This window comes from Scylla paramamosain, chromosome 49 (genome assembly GCF_035594125.1).
Source record: "Scylla paramamosain isolate STU-SP2022 chromosome 49, ASM3559412v1, whole genome shotgun sequence".
In the NCBI taxonomy this organism is placed as follows: Eukaryota; Metazoa; Arthropoda; class Malacostraca; order Decapoda; family Portunidae; genus Scylla; species Scylla paramamosain.
The window spans coordinates 460,001-472,500 of record NC_087199.1 but is presented as its reverse complement, the minus strand read 5'-3'; the positions used below and the strand labels follow the sequence as shown (position 1 = coordinate 472,500).

Sequence of the window (12,500 nt, the reverse complement as noted above, 5' to 3'; positions counted from 1 at the left end):
GGGGAGAAGACAGGGCCGCTGGGGGTGAGGCCTCCCCGGGGGTCCACCCACCAAAGGGAGACATGGCTGGGGTGTTAGCTGTCCAGGGGGTGTGCGACGGGGAGGAAGACGGAGATCGGGAGGCGGTGGGGAGGTTAGGTAAGAGAGACACCCCTGGCATTGGCACCTCCATACCTAACTTGCACTTCTCATCATCAAGGAGGAGGTGGAAGGCGCCCGTACCTAACCTGGGGAGCTGTCCTAACATGATCGCCTCGGACACTCCTCGAACAGGGTCTACCTCAGCTGCTGCGGCCGCCTCCATTAGAACATCAACAGACTCTTCAAAGGAACATTTCATGAGCGCCCCTGTGTCCTGGCGATTGATGCCGTGTCGGGTGATGGCCATGAGGTGTCCCTTGCTGGTCATCACGTCGCAGAGCAGGGCCAGGTGTCTGTAGTTCACGTAGAGACCGTAAAACATAAGAACAGCATTCATCTCCTTTTCAATACTCTTTCTCACAGCTTCAATCCCTAGGACATTGAAAACCTCTAAGATATCATTGGAGGTCGTGCGGATTGGGTCAACGTGTCTCTCGCTCAGCACAGTCATTAGCGCCGTGCCGTCTGTCTCAAGCAGCCATTCAGCCACAGCCTTAAACTCCCCAGCTTCGTTGATAATCACCCTTTTCTTCTCGTCCGTCTGTGGGAGGTGCATGTATACTTTTGAAATGGTGTCCACGCCCTGCAAGGTCAGGTCGTTCAGCATGTTAGCCTCGATGCAGCGCAGAAACGTGTCATCCTCCATTTTGTCTACCTGTTTGGGTGTGGTGGTGGTGGTGGTGGTGGTGGTGGTGTTGGTGGTGGTGGGAGGGGAAGAAAAGTTTTTGTTATTATTATTATTGTTATTGTTATTATTATTATTATTATTATTATTATGTTCATCTCTCTCTCTCTCTCTCTCTCTCTCTCTCTCTCTCTCTCTCTCTCTCTCTCTCTCTCTCACACTTCCTTCACCCCAAAACCCCTTTAAACATCCCTAAAACACACCAAAAACACACCAAACACCCAAAAACACCAAAAACACCCCAAAAACACCAAAAACACCCCAAAAACACCAAAACACCCCAAAAACACTCCAAAAACACCAAAAACACACCCAAAACACCAAAACACCCCAAAAAACACCCCAAAAACATCCCAAAACACCCCAAAAAACACCCCAAAACACCCCAAAAACACACAAAAACACCCCAAAACACACCAAAAACACCAAAAACACCCAAACACACCAAAAACACCCCAAAAAACACCCCAAAAACACCCAAAAAAACACCCCGTCAACACCCACACACCTGTTCTTCGGTGTCTTCAGCTCCCAGTTTATCATCACCCACAATGATTCTGATCCTCAAGACCAGTTTCTCAGCGTTGTCATCATTGTAGATACAGTTGAGGTCGTCGCCGAAGCCAGAATTAATCTTTTGTGAAATTTGTTCCATCGTTAACTTGCGGTCTGGGTGTGGGCGTGGTAAAGGCGGCGTTAGGTTAGGTTACGTTAGGTTAGGTTAGGTTAGGTTAGGTTAGGTTAAGTTAGGTTAGGTTAGGTTAGGTTAAGTTAGGTTACGTTAAGTTAGGTTACGTTAAGTTACCGTACACACACACACACACACACACACACACACACACACACACACACACACACACACACACGCGCGCGCGCGCGCGCGCGCACACACACACACACAGCACTCCAAAAACACTTTAAATACACAAAAAAATATACTTAAAACAGATTCGTAGAGTCCAAACACACACACACACACACACACACACACACACACACACACACACACACACACACAGAACACCCAAAACACCCTTGATCAAGACAAACACACTTAAACACCCCAAAACCACCCAAAACGCCCCCAAAAAACACACCAAAACACCCAAAACCTTCACTGACCCCCATTCGCACCGCCCCCCACACACACACACACACACACACACACACATACCAGTCATCTTCTTCCTGTCGAGTTCAATTCTAAGTAGCCAAGGGGAGATTCTGGACACATCGAAATCAGGCATCTCATAATACACGTTAACAAACTCTTGGTCTTCAATAACCACGGTGTTCTGCGGGTCAGGGTCATAATAGATGGCTGTATTGGACGTTACCTGAGGGAGAGAGAGAGTGAGAGGGGCTGGGAGAGGCTGAGAGGGGCTGGGAGAGGCTGAGAGAGGCTGGGAGAGGCTGGGAGAGGTTGGGAGGGGCTGGGATAACTGTGGAAGGTTGGTAAAGAGAAATATTGAAGGGTGTGTTTTTACTGAGGCTGTGTTGGAGTGTGAGCGGCTGGCTGGGGAGAGCTGGGGAGAGTTCTGAGGTACCGGGGGCTTGTGAGAGGCTGTGAGGGGATGTGAGAGGCTGGGGAAGGCTGGGGAGGCTGTGAGAGGCTGGGGAGGCTGTGAGAGGCTGGGGGAGGCTGTGAGAGGCTGGGGAAGGCTGTGAGAGGCTGCTGGAGGCACACACACACACACAGACACACACACACAACGCCACTAAATACTCTCTTTCTTACCTAAAACACCCACAAACACCAGCACCACCAGACACACGCCTAGGGAACCTCACCTTCCTTAGTGTGGTGTGTTCCAGTCTACACAACACGTTCTTGGCCTTCTCCGCGTCTCTGGCTGCTGCGCCCACAAGGAACACCGTGAGGGAGGGCGCCTTGGGTCTCTTAGATATATTTATGATCTCTTTCAGCCTCGGCACACCCAAGGTCACATTCTTTGACGACACGCCCGCAAAATGAAAGGTGTTTAAGGTCATTTGCGTGGCTGGTTCTCCGAGTGACTGCGCTGCCAGGGCACCTACCATCTCCCCGGGGCTGGCCTGTGAGAGAGAGAGAGAGAGAGAGAGAGAGAGAGAGAGAGAGAGAGAGAGAGAGAGAGAGAGAGAGAGAGAGAGAGAGAGAGAGAGAGAGAGAGAGAATTTCAAAACACCCTTAAACACCCAAAAAAAACACTCTATAACACCCAAAAACACTCCAAAACACCCCAAAAACACCCCAAAAAACACCCAAAACACCCAAAACACCCAAAAAACACCCTTAAACACTCTTAAAACCGCTGCAAACTTACAATAGCATGTGAAAATCGAGTCTCAATTTCTCCTATGAGCCAACTGAAGGCCTCCAGAGACAGCCTGTGCTCCTCTGCGACCTTCTTCGTGCACAGTGTGGCGCGTACTAAACACTGGAAGAGGAGCGTAGCGTTGGCGTTGGCTTGCTTGCTGATGGGGTCGTTGCCAGATACCACCACACAACGGGAGAACATGTCTTTAATGCTTTCTACGACTTTTAGTGGCGATAAGTCAGTAGGGTTGCGTTTGTTGATGTGGAATATCTTCTGAACGTTCCAAATCATTCTCTCTAAGTTGCAAGGGAGGACGACCTGTGTGTGGAGGGAGAGAGGGAGAAAGAGTGTTTTTAGTTTTGAGGGAGAGAGGGAGAAAGAGTGTTTTTAGTGTTTTGAGGCTAAATCTTGGAGAGAGAGAGAGAGAGAGAGAGAGAGAGAGAGAGAGAGAGCTAATATCTTGAGACCTTGATGTGAAAAAAACTTAAAGAAAACGGGAAAAAACACATGTAACCCTTTCAGCAACACCACAAACACCAACACAAACACGAAGGCAAACAAACGAAAAACAAAAAACCAACCTTAGTATCCCCCTTTGGAAAGATCTCCCGCAAGGCTTTTCTGTCTTCCTGGAGCCTCTTCCATTCCTCCTCCAGCGTGGATATAGCCGTTGGGGAGCCTAAGATCTCCCTTACCACACCGTCAGTAAACAGACGCCTCAAGTACCTCTCATTACCAAGGTCAAACTTGTAATTATCTTCAAAACGCCTATTTGAAAGCTTAATTAAAGGGAGAGACTGAAATTCGACAAATTCTCCTGCCAGTCCATCTTCCCCGTACCTTAACTGAATAACTTGTCCTACACTATTTCGAACTGTGCCATCGTAGTTCACCATAACGCTCTCCATAGCTTTAATGAGTCTCCGCTGGATGTACCCGGTCTCTGCCGTCTTCACCGCTGTGTCTATGAGCCCCTCGCGGCCCCCCATGGCGTGAAAGTAAAATTCTGAAGGGGTCAAGCCGGCAAGGTAAGAATTCTCAACAAAGCCACGTGATTCTGGTCCATAATCATCCTTTATGAAGTGAGGCAGAGTGCGTTTCCGGAAGCCAAATGGAATTCTTTTTCCTTCCACGTTCTGTTGGCCCACACATGCTATAACCTAGGGAGAGAGAGAGAGAGGGTGTGTGAGTATGTGTGTGTGTGTGTTTGTGTGTGTTTGGGAGGGTTACAAGGAGTGTGTGTGTCTGTTTGTGTGTGTTTGGAAGGGTTACAAGGACTGTGTGTGTGTTTGTGTGTGTTTGGAAGGGTTACAAGGAGTGTGTGTGTGTTTGTGTGTGTGTTTGGTTACGGTGTGGGTGACTGGGAGAGGGAAGGTGTGTGTGGGTGTGTGTGTGCGTGTGTGTTTAAGGGAGAGAGAGAGAGTGTGTGTGTGTGTATGTGTGTGTGTGTGTGTTTAGGGGTACATCACAGACACACACCCAAAAAACACTCAAAACACCCCAAAACACCCTTAAAACACCCAAAAACACCCAAAAAAACACCAAAAAAACACCAAAAAAACACCCTTAAAACACCCTTAAAACACCCCCAAACACCCCCAAACACCCCTCACCTGCGAGATATTGATATTTGAACCCTTTGATCCCGCCACCACCATCGCCTTCAGGTTGTTGTACTCCGTTAACGACTTCTTGGCTGATCCACCTGTTTTGTCCCTGGCGTCGTTCAAGATCCTGTTGACTTGGTTTTCGAAGGTCTGTCTGAGTGTGTTGCCCGGGGTAGGTTCCAGTTCATCATTGTGGGCCTTGTGGATCACGTCAATAACATCTTCTTTGGCTTTTCGAATGGTGTCCTGGGGAGTAAAAAGGTGTTTTGGGGTGTTAAAAGGTGTTTTGGGGTTTTTTTTTACTGTTTTTGGGTGTTTTTGGGTGTTTTTGAGTGTTTTTGGGTGTTTTTGAGTGTTTTAGGGGTGTTTTTGGGTGTTTTTGGGTGTTTTTGAGTGTTTTTTAGTGTTTTGGGGTGTTTTTGAGTGTTTTTGGGGTGTTAAGGGGTGTTTTTGGATGTTTTTGGGTGTTTGTGAGTGTTTTGGGGTGTTTTTGGGTGTTTTGGAGTGTTTTAGGGGTGTTTGTGGTGTGTTTTGGGGTGTTTTTGAGTGTTTTTGGGGTGTTTGTGGGTGTTTTGGAGTGTTTTAGGGGTGTTTTTTGGGGTGTGTGTGGGGTGTAAGGGATGGGGAGACAGGGATGAAGCTACACACACACACACACACACTTATAAAACTCACACAAAACACCCCAAAAACACCCCAAAAACACCCCAAACTATCTTAAACCCACACAAAACACCCCAAAAACCCAAAAACACCCCAAAAACACCCCAAACTATCTTAAACCCACAGAAAACACCCCAAAAACACCCAAAAACACCCCAAAACACCCCAAACTATCTTAAACCCACACAAAACACCCCAAAAACACCCCAAACTATCTTAAACCCACACAAAACACCCCAAAACACCCAAAAACACCCCAAAAAACACCCCAAACTATCTTAAACCCACAGAAAACACCCCAAAAACACCGAAAAACACCCCAAAAACACCCAAAAACACCCCAAACTATCTTAAACCCACAGAAAACACCCCAAAAACACCCAAAAACACCCCAAACTATCTTAAACCCACAGAAAACACCCAAAAACACCCAAAAACACCCAAAAACACCCCAAAACACCCAAAACACCCCAAAACACCCCAGAATACCCACCCAGACCTTACCTGGATGACCCTGTAGGTGTTTGGGTCAGAGATGGTGTCCCCTATACCAATAGAGTGCCCCTCCAGAAGCAGCCAATTGTTCACCACCGTCTGAATGTTGCCGTAGAACCTTCCAGCTATCTCGTGACCTAACTCCATCCAAGCCACGTGCATCATGGACCCAGAGGAGGCGCCCAGGGTCTTCTTGCACAGAATACCCATCACCAGTTCTCCGTGCTCCACAAGAACCTGCGTGGGAGATAGGAGTGCTGAGTTTTGGGTGTGTTTTGGTGGGTTTTTGGGTTTTTTGGGGGTTTTTGGTTTTTTTGGGGGTTTTTTGGGTGTTTTTTGGTGTTTTGGGGGTGTTTTTTTGGGTGTTTTTGGGTGTTTTTTTTTTTTTATGGGATGTTTTTTGGGTGTTTTTGGTGTTTTTGTTTTTTTTGGGTGTTTTTGGTGTTTTTTGGTGTTTTTGGTGTTTTTGGAGTGTTTTTGGTGTTTTGGTGTGTTTTTTGGTGTTTTTGGTGTGTTTTGGTGTGTTTTTGGTGTTTTTGGGGTGTTTTGGGGTGTTTTTTGGTGTTTTTGGTGTTTTTGGGGTGTTTATGGTGTGTTTTGGGGTGTTTTTGGGTAATTTGGTGTGTTTTGGGGTGTTTTTTGGGTGTTTTTGGTGTGTATTTGGGTGTTTTTGGGGTGTTTTTGGTGTTTTTGGGGTATTTATGGTGTGTTTTGGGGTGTTTAGGGGGCGTAAACGTTAGAGAATGAGAAATCTTAGGAAATCTCTCTCTCTCTCTCTCTCTCTCTCTCTCTCTCTCTCTCTCTCTCTCTCTCTCTCTCTCTTTCTCTCTCTCTCACACAGACACCACAAGGCAAAGCAAAACACCACATCCTTCACCCACAGAGTTCCTCACCCACCCACGCCTCACCTTCGTGTCTCCCGGGGAAATCCACTTGTAGGGCCCGTCATCCTCGTCATCTGGGTGCGCTGCGTGGGTCTTCACCAAGTTAATATTGCCGGGAATGATAAGGGAGAAGAGTTGCTTGCCTGTCCACAGCGGCCGGGGCTTCAAGATGGTTGGGTGGGGCATTAGACCGTCCCAAGTCGGTAGGAACATTAAAAGATTCATCATTTCGCCCTGGGGAGAGGATATTTGTGTTTCAAGGGAGTTTAACGTGACTGGTCTTGAGTTTTTCTACTTGTGGCGCCCCTGGATGTCTCTACAAGGCTACTGCTACTACTGCTACTGCTGCTACTGGTGCTGGGTGGGGCATCAGACCGTCCCAGGTCGGTAGGAACATTAAAAGATTCATCATTTCGCCCTGGGGAGAGAATGTTTGTGTTTCAAGGGAGTTTAACGTGACTGGTCTTGAGTTTTTCTACTTGTGGCGCCCCTGGATGTCTCTACAAGGCTACTGCTACTACTACTACTGGTTTCGCCCTGGGGAGAGAATGTTTGTGTTTCAAGGGAGTTTAACGTGACGTCTTGAGTTTTTCTACTTGTGGCGCCCCTGGATGTGTCTCTACAAGGCTACTGCTACTACTGCTACTGCTGCTACTGGTGCTGTGTGGGGCATCAGACCATCCCAAGTCGCAGGAACATTAAAAGATTCATCATTTCGCCCTGGGGAGAGAATGTTTATGTTTCAAGGGAGTTTAACGTGACATCTTGAGTTTTTCTACTTGTGGCGCCCCTGGATGTGTCTACAAGGCTACTGCTACTACTGCTACTGCTGCTACTGGTGCTGCGTGGGGCATCAGACCATCCCAAGTCGCAGGAACATTAAAAGATTCATCATTTCGCCCTGGGGAGAGGATATTTGTGTTTCAAGGGAGTTTAACGTGACGTCTTGAGTTTTTCTACTTGTGGCGCCCCTGGATGTCTCTACAAGGCTACTGCTACTACTACTACTACTACTACTACTACTACTACTACTACTACTACTACTACTACTACTACTACTGGTGTCTCTAATAATGCAGGTTTAAATGTTCTGATCTCGTCTCGTAAATTTGTGTTAGTGACAAGACAAACGAGGTGTTTAGACATGAATGCTGTTAACACACAAGCACCCCGCCTCTTCACCCCATCACCCCATCACCGCTACCCTAACCCACACACCAGCTAACCCCACCCCACCACACCAGCCTTACCCAAACACAACACCAACTATTCACCCCACACAACACCCCCTTAACACCCCCTTACCTTATCTAGGAAAGCATCTCTCTTGGTCATCTTCCTGACAGCTGTGAGGGTGTCTTGGACAATTCCCATGACGGGGCGGTTACTTTGGGGCGTCACCACCATCCGAGGGGTCAAATGAAGGTTCTCAATTTCAGCCCGAGTCTCCATGCTTTGAGGAACGTGTAAGTTCATCTCGTCACCGTCAAAGTCAGCGTTGTAAGGAGAGGTCACTGAGAGATTCATACGGAAGGTCGACCATGGCAGAACCTAAAGGGCGTGAGGAAACAGGCAGGGAAGGTCAGGTAACAGGAACGCCATTACGAGGTGAAGGGGGTGAAAAAAGGGTGGTGTTGATGTAATATGAGCAAGTACAAGGTAGTCATACTCGTAAGGAAGCGATTATACGTGTTCATTTGATGGAAAATGAAAGTAAATAAGGGTAAGGTCACGGGGCATAGAAAATGGGGTATTGGCGTTAAGGGGTGAAGAAAACGGGGTTGGTGACGGAGGCAAAGAAAACGAGAAGGTGAGGGAAGGAGGAGGAGGAGGAGGAGGAGGAAAAGAAGAGAGAGAGAGAGAGAGAGAGAGAGAGAGAGAGAGAGAGAGAGAGAGAGAGAGAGAGAGACCAAACTACACACTCTCTCTCTCTCTCTCTCTCTCTCTCTCTCTCTCTCTCTCTCTCTCTCTCTCTCTCTCTCTCTCTCTCTCTTGACCTGACCACGTAATTATTAATGTAAAAATATTATACATGGCAACTCTCTTTACCTCGCACTTCTCCCTCTCCCTCTCTCCTTCAGTGGCCCACAAGCCTTCGTGAGAGGAGGAGGTATGTACTCTCTCTCTCTCTCTCTCTCTCTCTCTCTCTCATTACAAGGTATTAATTAATTACCTATGTTACCTGGCCAGTTCTACCTACGTGGGACAATTAGGTAAGATTATTATTATTATTATTATTATTATTATTATTATTATTATTATTATTATTGTAATATTTGAAAGATTACTAAACTACCATTATTAATTGGCTTGTTAAGTAGTTAGCCTCGTTTCTCACCCCTGCATCACCCCAACAAGTGCACAGCCACCCCAAACACACGTACACACACCCCAAAACACCCTTATAAACACCCAAACCCCTTTAAAACACCCAAAATCCCTTTATAACACCCTAACATACCCACAACCACCCCAAACACACGCACACACATACACACACCCCAAAACACCCCAAAACACCCTTAAAACACCCCAAAAACACCTTAAAAACACTCAAAACCCCCTTAAAACACCCCAAACCCCTTTATAACACCCTAACATACCCACAACCACCCCAAACACACACACACACACATACACACACCCCAAAAACACCCTTAAACACCCCAAAACCCCACCCCATGACCCCCACGACCCCCCATGACCCCCAATGACCTTACCTTGACCTTGTGGCCCATCATGGACATCTTATGAAGCGTGGGTTGCCTGTTGAAGATAATAAGGTCTCCGTCCGTAATGTGACGTTCCACCTTGTAACCACATTGCAGGTGGAGGTCAGAGGGCTTTGGGTGGTAACGGAGGTCAATACGGGCGCCATTTTCCCTCACAATGTACTTGGCACCCGGGTACTGGCTGTTACCGCGGCGAACAAGCTCCATCATCCTGCACAGGGTAGTTAGGGGTCATTAAAGGGTTGTTAGGGGTGTAAAAGGGTTAATTAGGCTTGTTAGGGTGTTTTTGTGGTGTAAAAGGGTAGTTAGGGGTCATTAAAGGGTTGTTTGGGGTCTAAAAGGGGTAATTAGGCTTGTTAGGGTGTTTTTGTGGTGTAAGAAGGTAGTTAGGGGTCATTCAAGGGTTGTTAGGGGTGTAAAAGGGGTAGTTAGGCTTGTTAGGGTGTTTTTGTGGTGTAAGAAGGTAGTTAGGGGTCATTAAAGGGTTGTTTGGGGTGTAAAAGGGGTAATTAGGCTTGTTAGGGTGTTTTTGTGGTGTAAAAGGGTAGTTAGGGGTCATTAAAGGGTTCTTTGGGGTGTAAAACGGGTAGTTAGGGTGTTTTGTGGTGTAAGAAGGTAGTTAGGGGTCATTCAAGGGTTGTTAGGGGTGTAAAAGGGTTAATTAGGCTTGTTAGGGTGTTTTTGTGGTATAAAAGGGTAGTTAGGGGTCATTAAAGGGTTCTTTGGGGTGTAAAACGGGTAGTTAGGGTGTTTTGTGGTGTAAGAGGGTAGTTAGGGGTCATTAAAGGGTTGTTAGGGGTGTAAAAGGGGTAGTTAGGTTTGTTAGGGTGTTTTGTGGTGTAAGAAGGTAGTTTGGGGTCATTAAAGGGTTGTTTGGGGTGTAAAAGGGGTAATTAGGCTTGTTAGGGTGTTTTTGTGGTGTAAAAGGGTAGTTAGGGGTCATTAAAGGGTTGTTAGGGGTCATTAAAGGGTTGTTTGGGGTGTAAAAGGGGTAGTTAGGTTTGTTAGGGTGTTTTGTGGTGTAAGAAGGTAGTTTGGGGTCATTAAAGGGTTGTTTGGGGTGTAAAAGGGGTAATTAGGCTTGTTAGGGTGTTTTGTGGTGTAAGAAGGTAGTTAGGGGTCATTAAAGGGTTGTTTGGGGTGCAAAAGGGTTAGTTTGGGCTTGTTTGGGGTGTAAAAGGGTTGTTTTGGGTGATTTTTGGGGCTTGTTAGGGGTAGTTAGGCTTGTTAAGGTGTCTTGTGGTGTAGGAAGGTTAGTTTGGGGTGTAAAAGGGTTAGTTTGGGCTTGTTTGGGGTGTAAAAGGGTTAGTTTGGGCTTGTTCGAGGTGTAAAAGGGTTGTTTTGGTTGGCTTTTGGGTTGTTAGGGGTAGTTTGGGGTGTTAAAGGGTTGTTTGGGATGATTTGAGGCTTGTTAGGGGTGATTAAAGGGTAGTTAGGCTTGTTTGGGTGATTTGGTTTGTTAAAGGGTTGTTTGGGGTGATTTGAGGCTTGTTAGCTCAAATTAGTAGTAGTAGTAGTAGTAGTAGTAGTAGTAGTAGTAGTAGTAGTAGTTAGAGCAAGAGATCAGTTAGTTAGTAATAATCTACTTCTACTATTACTACTATTATTTTGTGCTAACGAGTACATTGTTAGGTAGTTAGACTTGTTAGTGGTGATTAGCGACAGTGAACACCCAACATAACAAACAAGCAAACAAACAAAACCTAAACACACACAAACACCCCAAAAACACCCCAAAACACCCCAAAAACACCCAAAAACAACCATAAAACACCCAAAAAACACCCAAAAAACACAAACACCCAAAAACCCAAAAACACCCAAAAACACACAAAAACACCCAAAAACCCAAAAACCCAAAAACACCCAAAAAACCCAAAAAACACAAAAATCACACAGTCTCCCCAAACCAGCTAACTTAACCCCACCCACACCCCCCCAAACCCCACCCACACCCCCTACACCCCACCCAGACGCCCCCACAGCCCCGCACACTCACTTGGTCATATTGAAGGGCGTCACAATCTCCGGATACGTAAGGTTCTGTGCAATGGAGCGAGGAATCCCAACTTGATCTATCCTTAGGTTGGGATCTGCTGTAATCACCGTTCTAGCTGAAAAATCGACTCTTTTTCCCATTAAATTCCCACGAATCCTGCCTTCCTTGCCCTTGAGCCGCGCCTTGATGGCCTTAAGAGGGCGCCCAGATTTCTGCAGCGCCCGCGGGAGGCCTGGGATGTCGTTATCAGTCAAAGTCGACACGTGAAACTGTAGGCTTTTAATGTTCTCCAAGATAATGTGTGCAGCTGCTCCACCTTGTTCATTATGTAGTAGTTCATTATTGGACTTAATTATGTCACCCAGTTTGTGTGTTAGGTCGTCTTGGTTCCGCGCTGACCCGTACATCACGACAGATGGGCGTACCGGAAGGGGAGGTACTGGGAGAATTGTTAAGATCATCCAGTCTGGCCTCGCGTATCTGGGGTCCATTCCTAACAAGTAGCATTCCTCGTCTGCCGGGGAGAGAGCGGGGTCAAAGGTCAAGTGTGTATGGGGGTCCTGTGGTGTGTGTGTGTGTGTGTGTGTGTGTGTGTGTGTGTGTGTGTGGTTCTCTTCCTCCTCCTCCTAGTCTCCCATCATCAGTTCTTCCTCTTCCTCCTCCTCCTCCTAGTCTTCCATCAACACTTCTTCCTCTTCCTCCTCCTCTTCCTTCTCCTTCCCCACCACCACCATCACAACCCCATCAATTCCCAGCAAACGCTACACCCCACGGGGACCCCACTCGGTACCAACCTGCCCCAACCCTTCCCCTACCCCCCCAACCCCCCAGCACCCCCGCACCCCCCGCCACTTGCCTGAAATATGGCGGAGAATCTCGTGGACTCTCTCGGCAGACAAGGTGATCTTTCTCTCCTGGGTGTCTTCGTTCAAATGCTTCCATTCCGCCATTAAATCTACACCCACGCGTTTAATGTTTGGCTGGTACCTGTGGGGGG

At 47.1% G+C, this 12,500-nt stretch overlaps 2 protein-coding genes across 2 annotated transcripts in view; one reads left to right on the top strand and one right to left on the bottom strand.

The window, feature by feature from the left end:
- LOC135095581 (CTD nuclear envelope phosphatase 1 homolog) overlaps positions 1-455 on the top strand; it is an 11,540-nt gene extending 11,085 nt beyond the window's left edge. The window contains exon 6 of the mRNA XM_063996484.1: positions 200-455. The gene's annotated coding sequence lies outside the window, so the exon portion shown is untranslated. The remainder of the gene's footprint in view (positions 1-199) is intronic.
- LOC135095580 (DNA-directed RNA polymerase II subunit RPB1-like) overlaps positions 1-12,500 on the bottom strand; it is a 16,927-nt gene that overhangs the window by 1,139 nt on the left and 3,288 nt on the right. Inside the window, 14 exon segments of the mRNA XM_063996483.1 lie at positions 1-44; positions 47-796; positions 1,335-1,495; positions 2,001-2,163; positions 2,618-2,881; positions 3,130-3,441; positions 3,705-4,283; positions 4,737-4,976; positions 5,898-6,125; positions 6,797-7,006; positions 8,078-8,323; positions 9,493-9,715; positions 11,504-12,017; positions 12,360-12,490. The exon segment at positions 1-44 is cut by the window's left edge and continues 1,139 nt beyond it. Coding sequence (XP_063852553.1) covers positions 1-44; positions 47-796; positions 1,335-1,495; positions 2,001-2,163; positions 2,618-2,881; positions 3,130-3,441; positions 3,705-4,283; positions 4,737-4,976; positions 5,898-6,125; positions 6,797-7,006; positions 8,078-8,323; positions 9,493-9,715; positions 11,504-12,017; positions 12,360-12,490 — 4,065 coding nt within the window.